The sequence below is a fragment of the Cygnus atratus genome, chromosome 2 (assembly GCF_013377495.2).
Source record: "Cygnus atratus isolate AKBS03 ecotype Queensland, Australia chromosome 2, CAtr_DNAZoo_HiC_assembly, whole genome shotgun sequence".
NCBI lineage: Eukaryota > Metazoa > Chordata > Aves > Anseriformes > Anatidae > Cygnus > Cygnus atratus.
In genome coordinates this window covers 114,899,165-114,912,565 of record NC_066363.1, presented here as the reverse complement: position 1 = coordinate 114,912,565, position 13,401 = coordinate 114,899,165, and the positions used below count along the sequence as shown (strand labels likewise).

At 44.5% G+C, this 13,401-nt stretch overlaps 1 protein-coding gene across 4 annotated transcripts in view; it reads left to right on the top strand.

Annotated features, from left to right (window-relative positions):
- GAREM1 (GRB2 associated regulator of MAPK1 subtype 1) overlaps positions 1 to 13,401 on the top strand; it is a 103,271-nt gene that overhangs the window by 76,912 nt on the left and 12,958 nt on the right. For 3 of the 4 annotated variants that reach the window (XM_035553128.2, XM_035553130.2, XM_035553129.2), the window contains 2 exons: positions 1,858 to 1,988; positions 10,036 to 11,214. In XM_035553128.2, the coding sequence (XP_035409021.1) occupies positions 1,858 to 1,988; positions 10,036 to 11,214 (1,310 nt within the window). The remainder of the gene's footprint in view (positions 1 to 1,857; positions 1,989 to 10,035; positions 11,215 to 13,401) is intronic. The other variant, XM_035553131.2, reaches the window with a different exon arrangement.

Genomic DNA, 13,401 nt, shown 5'->3' with positions numbered 1-13,401 from the left:
CACATCTGCCGATGACCTCTGTCAAAAGCAGAACCTTGCACAAGGCAAACCTTCGGTCTGACCTGGTGAAGCCATTCCTGCACTGTATTACAGCAATGTAGTTCGCTACAGGAATGGCTTCACCAGGTCAGACCAAAGGTCTGCCAATTCCTACTACAGGAGCATTAGCGTTGGTCTTTGAAGTACTTCAGTTGTCTTGGCTGAACTTCAAATAAAAGCGTGTCCCGAAGCAGACACGGAGTTAGTTAGGAAAACTCCAAGGCAACTGATTTTTGAAGTGCGGTGAAGTTTATTAAACAATTGCAAAACAGCAAGTGGGAGATGTCAGCATCTTTAGCTGCTCTATACAGCACCCCAAGCCCTGCTAATAATACTTTAAAGTTACTGTGGTCACTTCAGAAAGAAATAATGTAGAGAAGGGAATTAAAGGAAGTCTTTTGGCTTAAAAGCTGATATTCAGGCTACAACCACAGCGTTCAAGCATACCAGTTAAGTGTGCCTCGGCCTGCAAGGTGCTGGGGCTGGGTGAGGAGCAGGGAACTCCTGGTCTCTCCGGGTGCGTGCCTGTGCCCACGCCTGGCAGGGGCTGGGATGAGCCTTTCTTAATGGGGCCTGCCGAGCTCCCGAAATCCTTGGGTGTGGGTGAGTCCTCAGGACAGATGGCAAAAGCCTCAGGTCTGATGGGGGTACGTAGGAGCAGCAGAGTGTGGTGCACAAAAATGCTGAAGGAGCGAGAAGCTATTTCTGTAGGTGGCTGGCGTCCTGACGTATCGGGTGAATTTTCATGAAGTCGAGCGCTGTGAATAATAATCCAGTGGCTGGGTGCCTTGCTAATTTTAAAACATGGTTTACAGAAGATGTGCAAACCGAAGATTTCAGTCAGACTTTTACTCATTTTCTCAAGTTGTTTCTTACAAGGAGACCTGCTGTGCTGTTCTCTCACTGAGATCATCTTTCAGCTTAGTGCTAGTTAATGCTTCTGAACTTCGGAAGATCCCTCCGCTGATTTGTGTCATATAAACAGCAAATGTATCTGTCTGAGCTTTCCATTAACACTGTATTTATAAAAGAAAGCTTTTAAACTCTATGTTCATGACGTGCAGGAGTGATCGAAGTGCCTGGCTGTACTGAGCCCACGGCGCTTCCCTCCCTGCTGGTTCTTGCCTCTCCCAACACTGAGCATATGGCCTTGCTGGGGGGGAAAGGCAGTGAGGAACGCTTCTTCCTAATGCTTTTCCAAAGGTGACCACCTGCAAAAGAGTTTTAAGCGTGTATGGTTTCATTTCTTGCCATGTTAAAAGTTCTCAAAGGGCTTAGCTCGTGATTAAGGAAAGCTAGGTGCTGTTCCACTGTTAGGGAAGCCTAGGGGAAAAGGGCTGTAGCCCCACATTTTTTCATAGCTGTTTGATGATGCTAAAATATGTATTAAAAAAAAAGAAAAAAGAAATATGTTTACTGTTTTGAGGTTTTACTGTAATGGGTGTGTTTTCTTTCTGTAAAGCTTCTAATGTTTGGGGCCAAAAATGCTATCTGTATAGATACTGTTAGAGGGAATTAAGTACACAAACACAGACGCCTCAATAGTTATTTACTATTTCTAGACAGCATGTGATAGAAGGATCTTTTTAAATTTGACTTCAACTCCCACACGTTCTTCTCGTCCTGCCCTGGTGGAACTGGGTGCCTTTCATGGCAGGTTCAGAAGGCTCTTTGCAATCTTTCATTTCGTATTTTGGCTGCTAATAACCGGAAAAATTGACCGAGCAAAATAGTGAAGAAGTTGAGCCAGCAGTTGCCACAGTGACAGTTGTCCAATGTAAATATCTTACAACTCTTCTGTTTATCATCTGTTTTCAGGGCAGTTTAAGTTGCTGGAACAAGACCGAGATATTAAGGAGCCAGTGCAGTATTTTAACAGTGTGGAGGAGGTGGCTAAAGCATTTCCTGAACGAGTTTACGTCATGGAGGAAATAACATTCAACGTTAAGGTAGTCCCTGAATAAATATTTATCTCTGTCTAAATGATTAACTGTTACAACCTTTATATACATGGCAAGTGAGCAACGGCACTGTGTGGGAAGTGTGATTTTTAAGACAAACGAGTCTTCAGTTCTGCCTTCTGCGGTGGTGCTCTTCAGGATCATTTTTGCAGTGCTAAATCAACACGTCCTCTAAGGGCTCTCCTATCCTATGGCACTTTGGGGAGCAGTCCTGATGATCTATCCAATAATTCATCTAATCGGGATGCTGCTGCCAGATTTTAAACAAATGTTGCTTGTTGCCCCTTTTCTCCTCCCCCCTCCAGCAGTCTGAATTTTATTCTCTGCTAAGCAGCAGCTGCTGAAATCCCTGTCCAGAAAGCCTTATTCTCAGATAGCCTGCAGAGTGAGATGATGGGGTTGCTCCTCTCAAAATCACTGCAGCTAAGTGACATTGCGAATAAAACCAACAACTACAAAAAAGACAGGCTTGTTCTGTGTGTGTGTGTTCGTGCACGCACATCTCTTGGGCTCATCATAGGGTCAGCAAGCTCACGAGAGGGCTTCCCATCACCAAACATTGTCATGTGGTGGCACAAGACAATGACAACATGCTCCTCACCCTTGCCTTACCTATATTTCTAGTAAGACACCACACAAGGTAGGTCAGCTCTGCGAACAGAGCAGAGCAGCCTTCAAACTCACCTGTTTTGCTTCTGTTGTTACACCACCTGAGGCTGGTTGAACAGCGTCTTAGAGCTGGGGTGCACTGGTGCATATCCACATTGTGTACTCCGTGAGGGAAAATGGCTGATGCTGCTGGTGCCAAACCAGTACAGAGTTCCCTGTTCCTGTGTAGTGGTGTGGGGTTTTTATAACAATCTTTTTTATAACAATCTTTTTCTTGCACTGCTAGAGCTGGGGGACATCAGCTAGTCTGCAGTTTTCATAGGTGTGAAACAAGATTGCTGAAGACTGCTGTAACTGTAAAAGCTCATTAGTTAATTCATTTAGTGACACAGACTCGTGCCTTTCAAGACAGGAGGTTGTTTTCATTTATGCTGTCAATTAACCTGGAGCCATGTAACGGAGCCTTTCACAAATGAAGACTCTAGGAGAAAGTTAAAATTATTTTTGTATTTTAGGATATAATTAGCCAAATCAAGGCAACAAGAAAATTTCATTTCTACCCAGGAAATCAGTGTTATCTTGGAGCTACTAGCTTTATCCAGTGTTGGGCCAATATTTCTCAGTTGATCTATGACCAAATCAAGAGTGTGGCACAATAAAATATGCAGCTAAGATTTTATAAGAAGGCTTTTAAAACTTTAAAACATGGTGTCTTGAGTTTAGCACAAGTGTTCTTAAATCTCTGTCATTTAGCAAGCTCAGAATTAAGCATAGCCTCCTGTTAGATATCAAATCCATTTTAAAAGATATTATAGTCATACTCTTTCATGTAAATAACAGTAATAATAATCCAGGTTTAACCTAGTTAAACAGTTATCTTGGCAGTATTTCTCCTGGCAATTTTTCCTGTTTCACAGAAGTCTGTTCCAAGGTTGTCATCTTCCAAAAAAATGAATGGACTTAACTGGACTTGTTAAGTGTTTAATAACTCCTTATATGCAACAGAATGACATACACTAAAATTTTAGTATAAGGGAGATGGTGTCAAACTGATTTGAGCCAAGGGAAGAATACTAAGTGCAGTTGATTTCTGTCCAATGCAGTGTGCAGTTTAAATTCAGAGAAGTGTGTCAGAAGGTAGCTAATCTGATGCAAAAAGCAAAAATGTCTACAATGTCTAATGAAGCATTTAAGGTGAGGAGGAATCCTGAAGTCTGGGAATTCTTTCTTGTTCTAAAACACTCAGAACTTCCACAGATAGTTTTTGAAGGAAGAGCCTATAGAGTTACAGGATGCCACCGGACAGTCACTGTGTAATTTTGTCCGTGCTTGTTGAGGTCTGCCTGAGCATGGCAATGTGCCACTGCTGTGGTTGACTCTGTGCGAACCTTGCTCCTCCTTGTAAATCCTTTGCTGCTTAGGCAGGATTTTGCAGCAAGCTCTGTAGTTTAGAGACCTACCTTCTCATTATGCTGTGCCATGGCATCTTCTCCACGGGGGTGGTTTTATTTTAATTTGTATATTCATTGTTAAAGGGAAGAACGAACCACCTTACCCCGGGGGAGGCAGAGGAGATGAATCTCCTATCCCTCCTTGCTGTTTCCCAGCTGGGCAGGCTTTCTGGGAAGTGTGCTGGGGCAGGACGTTTAGGACCTGTGCTATTTGTGAAGGAGTGCTGTAATGGATGATCAAGGAGAGCTGGGAGTAGAAGGTAGACTCCCAAGTACTTTTCACAGAATAACAAACTAGAATTTTAAATTAAACCAACTTTTTATAATGGCTAGAACTACTTCTGTTAGTTCCTTTGGACGTGCATACGTATCGGTACTGTGCTTGTATACGCAAATGGTTGCCTCAGGTGCCTGGTAGCCAGCGGCATCTACGGGCACAGTAATTCAGAGTGATCTGGGGATAAGCTAATGGCACTCAGTCAATAGGTATTTAATCTATTCCTAAATGAAAATTAGAGGCATTCTGTCAATCCTTCACTGAACAGATAGCTGATGGCCTTTTTTGTGTTAATAGTCAATGCATAATTGCAGAGAATTTTGTTTACATGACAGCATTACACTACAAAGATGAGGTTTTTCTAGCTCTTTATGCTTGGAAGAAAAATATTACTAAGAAAGTTGAGCTATCCCAGGGCTCTAGCTTTTGCTGAACCAACAACAGTAGGTTTCTGTAGCTGGATGCTGAGGTCCCATATAGATAGCAGTCTATGCAGATACCCAGGAAGCTATTTGCATTAAGACTGGTGGAGAACAAAACCTGCAAATCATGCTGAGGTAATTCACAAAAAGTTCTCCTAAAAAGGAACGATAGGTCTGACAGAACATCAGACAAGCCATGAATTCCTGCACTCTAAAAAACAGCCCACTTGGTGTTCCAGGATCCTTTAAATTTCTGGGATATCATTTTTGTCCTGAAGATATCACTCCATCTCCTTAGAGAGGCTGTGAAACTGTTTGCAGATAATTTCCAGGATGGAAAAGGTACGTGAGTTTGAGTTAACTAGCCTCATGATTCTTTTCTTTCCTATCAAAGACGTTTTTTGGTTGGTGTGAACTTTGATAGCTGATTTGTTTGATGTAATCCTCTTTTCACAATGGTTTAACTGCGCTGGTCCGTACAGTATATAGTTGATCTCCTGATTTGGTTGCAGTCCTGTTGGCCCTAATAAACTTTCCCTGAGCTTCCAAAGAGCACATGCTTAGAAGGCTGTAACCCACGCTGGCGTTTTGAAATGCTGCAACAGTGACTCGATGAAATCAGCCTGTGTGCAGGTTTGCAGGCAGTTCATAGTACTGCATCTTGGGAATGAGTGCTTTGGTCCCCTCACCACCCTGCGGCTTCATGTCAGCATCACGAGCCTGCCAACCTCTCTCCTCCAGGGTCTGGTGAATAGTTTGGGCTGAGAGAGAAGCAGAGCTGCTGCTTCCATTGCCTTGTGGTGACTTGTGCTGGCCTTCCTGACATCCCACATCAAGAGGGGTGTCATGTCACAGCTCTGCAGTATTACCTGTCACATTTCAGGTCATTATTTTGGAACATCGATTTATTTGAGACATCCTTAAAACAACACCAAAGCCAGCTTTTAACGTAGTAACCAGGACAAAGTCCCTGCCAGCTGAGAGGGAAGCACACGTACACTACCACAATAGTTGTGCTTGCTGGTTCTGTCTTGTGAGACAAACATCTATAAAAGAAAGGAAAATGGGATGCTGTCACAGAGAATTTAATCAACCTCCTTGAAAAAGTTTGCTTATTTCTTCTGTTTATAGGTCTTCTGGACACTGTCTATTTTATATTAAATAAAAATAAAAGTCTGTATCCACTTCTTATGCCCTGTAAAAAAAGAATATGCTCTGATTGGTCCCTTGGCTTTAATAGTAAAAACTGTATGCAGTAACTGTGCAACAGAGGCCTCATAGTTTAAAAAAAGAAAAAAAAAAAAAAGCTCTAGGAAAAAGTCCTAACCGTGAATTTTTACTGGCAATGTGATGCTTGTGTTGCTCTAATAAGATCTAGCAGGTATAACAAGCTATATAAAACTACAAATCATTTTTATAAGGAGTTCTTACATGCCCAAATGATTAAAGACTTCTGCTTCAAACTATAACAAATTAGAACAATTGGAGCTCAAGACAGGATATTGACTCAGGTGTTATCAAAATCTATTTCTGAGTTAACCTTTCCTTAAGCAAAAGAAACAGTATGCTTGAGCTTTCCCAAAAGAACATGTTGCCTAAATGATCGTTCATCATTTTGCTGATGCCTGTCTTCTGCAGTAGATATAATTGGCTTCTGAATGGTTATTGAATTGCAAGTTTAGAGCATTACAGTGACTGAACCCGCTGCTGCTTTGTAATGTGTTTGACAAGACGTCTGTCTGTAAGCCAGCAGCCTTTCTGGTCATCCTCCTGGCATCAGTACTGAACCATTAGTATGGATCAGCATCTGGAAGGTGGAGGGTATATGTGGTATGGAGTAGGCTGCTTCTGGTTGTGTGGGTCCCCTCTTCGATTCGGAGTTGTTCGATCAGAGCATCTAGTGGTTTCTAAATGGCTTTGCAGGGCGATGTGGCAGACACTGCCTCAGAGCTAGGAGCACTGATTGCTCTCACCTATTACATGAAAATGAAGATCAGCTGGGAAGGGCAAAAGAGGGGTGAGGGAGGAGTAAAACTAAAAGACTCACTGGTTTAATGTGTAAAGCAGCACTTGCAGAGAGAACAACCAGGAAGAGAAATGTGTTTGGGGAAGGGTTTATTCCAGGATGTTAGGCTAAGAATTGGAGAAGACTTTGTGTGTAACACAGCATCCAGAGGTATGGTAGTTACAGCTTCAGGCTGTCCAGGCTCTCTGAGCGGTGACATGAAGGTGTGTAGGGGTGCCTGAAGGTACAGGTCCCGTTGGGTTGGTGCTGGAAGCTTAGACGGCAGAGGGAGCCGAGCCCAGTGTGGTGTTGTCCATTGTGCCTTCTGTAGTAGTTTTTAACATCAGGGTGGTCAAACACAGGAAGAGGTTGCCCGGAGAAGATGTGGATTCTCCATCTCTGGAGAAACTGAACATTTAACTGGACGTGGCCCTGATCAGCCCGCTGTAACTACACCTGCTTTGAGGAGCAGGTTGGACTAGATGACCTCTGGAGGTCCTGTCTGGCCTAGAGGGTTCTACAAGTCTTACCCGATAACCTGTGCTGAAGTCCATGGCCCTATTTTTGATGGTTTTGAAAGTTTTGTGGCCACTAATAAAGTAAAATGTTAGAGTGAGCAAGACAGAGCAAGTTTGATTTTCATAGGTCTCTGCTGCAAGGATGAAGTAGAGGTCATTTAGGTGTGTAATTTGGGGATTAAAAACTGAGAGATATCTGTGCATGTGTTTCTAGATGATTTTAGAGGGTTTGCTATGTATGGTATGAAGGAGGGATGTGTTTGTTGCTAACGTACTGCAACAAATATTTACCTACCGTGTATGGTTTATAGATGCTAACTAGCATGTGGTAAATATAAAAATAAAAAATGAGGTAAGCTCACACAAGAAGAGAGGAGTTAGCTTGCTGGACTTTCAGGACTTACATTTTAAAATTTCCTTGGCCTGCTGAGGTGTACCTGCAGCCTTAATTTCAGCAGAGTGAGGTTTTGGGAATCGATACGAAATCAGAGTTGTGCACTCGTAGACTTTTGGTTTCACTTTTTCAGTTCTTTGTTACAGTTTTGGACAGCAGCTGGCGCCTAACAGATTTTTGTTCATTAAGAAGAGTGCACAGCAGTATTTTTCTCAGAGTGCCAAACTAGAACAGTGGCACGATTCTTCTTCTGCTCCAGCACGGCAACATTCAACCACATTTGTTTATTATTACCCTGTGATTGCATTGCAAAAAAGGAAATAATATCTTCCAGATTTGGGGATTTAGAGTAATTTTGTCTTTAAACATGTCCAACACAAAAATCCCCGTGCTATCAGCTGGTAGAAGTGGATGCCTCTAAGAAGCCAGCGCTTGAGGAGCCCTTTGAGGTGAAGCTCTGCCAGTCGATCCGCTCGGTGTCTGCACAGCGCCGTCCTTGTGCAGGGGCTGTTTGTTTGGGACTTGCTAGGGAACCGCCGGTCGGCAGAGCAGCAGAGCAGCAAAGCCGTAGGTGGTGACACCTCCCTCGCTCCTGCCATGCAGGGGGCGAGAAGAAGCCGGGACGCTGCCGGCTCACGTTGAAATTACGGACGGCGCTGCCCGGAGAAGCCACCCATGGGGATCTGTAGTTACTAGAAAACACTATTCTGACAGAACATGCCCTTTCAAGAGGAGAAGGGGGACTGAACAGGATGTGCACAGAGCCCTGTGTGTCCTCAGCCCCCCGAGGTCAGGGCCGCCTTGCCGGCAGCAGCGCTCGGTCGCGGTTTTGAGTAGAAAACAGCAATAAGCGTCATCCCGCTGTTACTGGCGAAAACAGCCGAGCGCTTTCCTTTCATGTCGCCGCGTTTCAATATATTGTCTGGCCGGTGGTGTAAGCTGTGAATGGGTATTATGTACGATAAAATCCTAGTGGTTTCCTGGATTAGACCAATTAGTGTTTGTTTAGATAATTCAGGGCTTGAATGGCTTCCTGTCAGGAAGCGCTGAAGCTGAACTGCTCGGGAGGCACACCTCTTTTGAGCCGCCTGGTCATTTGCTCTGCGAGGCTTCCAGAAGGTAATCATGACTTTACAAATATGGGTGAGCTGCAGATCGTGTCTTACAAGGGGAAGATTATTTACAGCACTTCTCAATTATTAAGTAATTGGAATTACAGCCCCGATTTCATGCAGTGGCTGTGCTGTGATGACATCCAGTTCTGAAGGCTGGAATTTGAACTTCACGCAGCTACATCAAGTCTCTAGTGGCTGTGTAGATGAGGAAGGAATATGTTATCTTATTTACCTATGTTACCTTATTTTTCTACCTTGTTTTTTTGCATTTGCATTTTTTTTAATATGGTCAGTATTCCTGAATTAAACAGTCTGTAACAGGCCAGTAGTACTTATCTGATGCACCTTCCTTTATGATCAGGCGTCTGCTGCTGCTGAGGAAGAGCTGGGCGAGTTCTGTTAGGTCCCTGAAAAAGGCCTTTCACATTAAGCCACTCAAATAGGAAGCAGAGCAATCTTGTGCATAAAGAGTTATTCCAGTGTTAAGGAAATAACTTCAGGAGCAAATGAGCCTTGGACATCTGTTTTGCTTTTTTTTTATTTTTTTTCTTTCCAGTACAATTTCCATAGTAGAAATGCACACACATGGCTGTGCATATGTTGTTTAATCTCTTAAATTGTAATTATGATCAAAAAATGAGGAAGGAAGTGTATGACTGGAAGAGCAAGGCAGAGGGGGAGTTAGGCCTGTGGGATAGAACCAATATCTTTCACTTCTCCTTCAGGGACTAGATGTCATCTGTCATTCGCCCTAGCCTGGAAGAGATTATATCAAAGGGATATGCTTCATCCGTAATGATGAGATCACCTTCTCTGCTCCTCAGGGAGCTGAAGATGGTGGAAGAAAAATGTTTGCTTCCCTCAAGAGCCTGGCAAATAAGTTACAGCAAAAACAAGGGGGGTGGAAAAAGATAGGCAAGTGAATCCAGACAGGCTCTCTCAAAGCCGTGTGACACAAATGAATTTGAATTGCTGGGATTTGTCTTTTCTTTAGAAGTTGGTTGTATTTGGTCTCATGCCTTCTTTGACAGTTCCAGGTGGCTGCTTCTCCTCAACTAAGATGGAAGAACGTGTAAAACAATAAAAAAGTTACTTGGCCAAGCTTTGGGTTAAACACCTCACACTTGACTACTCAGCTGTTCAAATGAAATTAGTTTCTCCTAAGTCCAGTCTTAATAGGTTTGATATGATTTGGAATATTGTCTTCAGTGAGGGAAAAACAATTTTTTATTGCTATTTTGCAGGTGGCTTCAGGTGAATGCAATGAAGACACTGAAGTTTACAACATTACCCTTAGTACTGGGGATGAGCTGACTTTAATGGGGCAAGCAGAAATCCTTTATGCAAAATCTTCTAAGGAGAAGTCCCGACTCAACACCATCTTCAAAAAAATTGGGAAACTTAATTCAATTAGCAAGCTCGGCAGAGGCAAAATGCCCTGCCTCATCTGCATGAACCACAGGACCAATGAAAGCATCAGTCTCCCGTTCCAGTGTAAGGGCAAGTTCAGCACCCGCAGCCCGCTGGAGGTGCAGATGCAAGAAGGTGAGCACACAATTCGCAATATAGTGGAAAAAACCAGGCTGCCTGTTAACGTGACTGTGCCGAGTCCTACACCGAGAAACCCTTACGACCTGCATTTTATCCGTGAAGGGCACAGGTACAAGTTTGTCAACATTCAGACCAAGACTGTGGTGGTTTGTTGCGTGCTTCGTGGCAACAAAATTATTCCCATGCATTTTCCCTTGCACTTGACGCTTCCAAAATTTACGCTACCTGACAGTCTTGTGAAGGGGGAGCTGTGGCACGAATCCCTCATCCAGCACTGGTTTAATATATGCCAGGAACAGTTTGACATAGACGAGTATTCCCGTGCCGTGCGCGATGTGAAAGCTGACTGGAACGAAGACTGCAAGAGCCCGAAGAAAAGCCGGTGCAGCGGGCACGCTCACGTGCCCAACTCCCTCAGCTACGCGCGGGATGAGCTCACGCAGTCCTTCCACCGGCTGTCGGTGTGCGTCTACGGAAACAACCTGCACGGCAACAGCGAGGTAAACCTGCACGGCTGCAGGGATCTGTGTAACGAATGGGCCCTCTTTTCTCACGATGCTCTTCAGTACCAGGATTCTGGGGACAGTAGCAGCGACTATCTTTTTCCTGAGGTTAGCGAGGAATCGATGTTTCTGCCTACGAAACCAGAACTTCCTTACGAAGAGCTGTGGTTGGACCAAGGCTCTGGAAAGCCTGGAGAGCAGCCTCTCATTCGCTCGCTAAGTGAGAAGAGCAAATGTGACAATTACAGAGGGTCTTTCCGATCAAAGTGTGGTACTGCATCTCTTCCTGTGCCTGGGACCGTCGGAGCAACAACAAAGTCTTCGGATGTTTCCCTACCTCCACCTCCAGTGCCTCCCAAATCTGAAGCAGTAAGTCAGGGTGGTTTATGTCGGTTTGTTTCTTTTCCAGCAGATAAATGTTTGCTTGGGAATTCTTTAGGGAAGACTTCAATGGGGTGGGGGGCACATGCAGGGCAAGGAAATGGTAAGAGGTGTGCAATCTCCAACCAACTGTAAGTCCTGAAAAACATCAGATTATATTTAATATAAGTGATCTTGTAGCTTAATCCTGATACTTCCAGGTGATATTTACTGCTTTTTTGCTCCTACAAACAGGATCTAAGATTTTTTAGGTCACTTCCTTCCCTTGTTTTCAACATCATCTCTCCACATGTGTTCTGTGTTTTGTCATATTTTCCATGGCTGAAGTGTGGGACATGAACATGTGTGTGGGACATGAACCCACTTGGAACTGCCACAGGTTACCTTAGTGTGTCCATCTTTGATTAACAGGCTGTAATGACAGCTCGAATTTTTACAGATTTGCAATGTTTGTTAATGAGAGATTGTCTTCCCTGCTAAATTCAAGGGAATATTAAGTGTCATTATCCTCAACCACACTTTACCAGAACAGAGCTAACGTAATCACTCTGTAGTGTTTATTGAAGGAAAATATGTTTAAATAGGAACTCTGCGGAGTTCAGAAATTAGCCTTATAGAAGACTCAATTTTAAACAGAACGCATTTCCTGACCAAGGGTTCCTAATGAAAACGTGGGAGAAATCACTTTTCCAAACCTGAAACGTTTTGGAGTGGCAAAAATAAAAAAAAAAAATGTTGTACCTACAGGAGCTTTTGTGGGCTTGGTGGAAAATCCACCCGTTGCATGGTCCCTTGATATAGTCCTACACATTATTTTAAAAGAAAAAAAAAAAAAGGGAAGAAAACTTCACCCAGAAAAGAGTGTCTAGGGATCTTTAGCAAGATTAAATGATACACACCTAGATCAAGTGAGTCTTGACAGATACTATTATTTGACAAATCAGTAAATCGATTTTGCAGTTTTTTTGATGGAGTTTAAATAAAGAAAAAATCCCACTTGCAAATTTCACAGTATTTCCAAACCTATGGCTGCACAATAAGCTGGGCCTCACCACACTGCAGCACACCGTGGCGACCCCATCCCTCTGCCGTTGCAATCTCACAGTCTCGGCAGTGCTGGCAGCAGCCTTTTCATCGTGAGGCAGGTCACAGCCCGGCTGAAAACCTGATCTGGTTGAAAACTGTGTTGTATTTCTTTGTGCTGGGTTAGCTTTCAGTGAACGAACATGCTGCTCCCACCACCAGGCTATGCAGCCGCTGGGGAGGCGCGGTGAGGAGAGGGGAGGCACAACTGACAGCGCAGGTGGGGAAAGCACAGCTGCAACCCTTCAAAACTTCCCCAAAAATCAACGCAGCAGCTTCAGCAAAGACAGGGAAGTCGAGACACTACGTCTCCTTAGCACAAAGAGCATTTAGGTGTTATATCTGAGTGCTGGAGCCCAAGAGCGCTTCCTTGCCTTCGAGGTCAGGTATGAGCCGAGGCTTTGTCCGGACGGTTTTGGAGAAGCGCCCACTCGCACTGTGTCGGGACGAGGTTCCCCGGCAGCCTGCGCTGACGTGAACCGCCGCGGGGCTGATCCTACCCTCCTCCTCCTCCTCCTTTCCCAGCCTCACGGTCCTGGCTTCTGTTTTGCGCTGGCTCTGGCACTCCTGCGCCTGGGCAGGGAGCCAGGTCTGGATCTGGAAAACAATTAGTTCCCCGCTGGTTTCTGCGAGCTGTCCCACTTCAGCGCGGGGCCGCAGGAGCGACGGGGCCAGGGCCGAGGAGCAGAGAGGAGGGCATGGAGGAAGGCCGGCGGCTCGCAGCACAGCGAGCTCGTCTGGGGACACGGGGTGGCATTTGGGGTACACGCCTGTCTCGTGGGTTTTTGTCATATCTGTCTTACCAAAGCTGAGGTGATGGGCGTGAGTGCTGTCAGCAATTTCTGCACAGCTTCCTAGCCATGCGGGAGAACTGATTTCTGCTAACGCTATTAAATGGCATTTAGAGGTGGGCAGGGGCGTAACCTCATAAAATAAAATAAGAATCGCGCCTCTGTAGATGGGATGATAATTTAGAATCAGTTCTGTGGCTTCCTGGGACAGCGTTGGAGTGAGTATCAGTGACAGACCGAGTTCATCAGGGGGCTGGGGCCGACAAGATGCTTGCACGCTTTCCCTGCAGGGTATTTATAG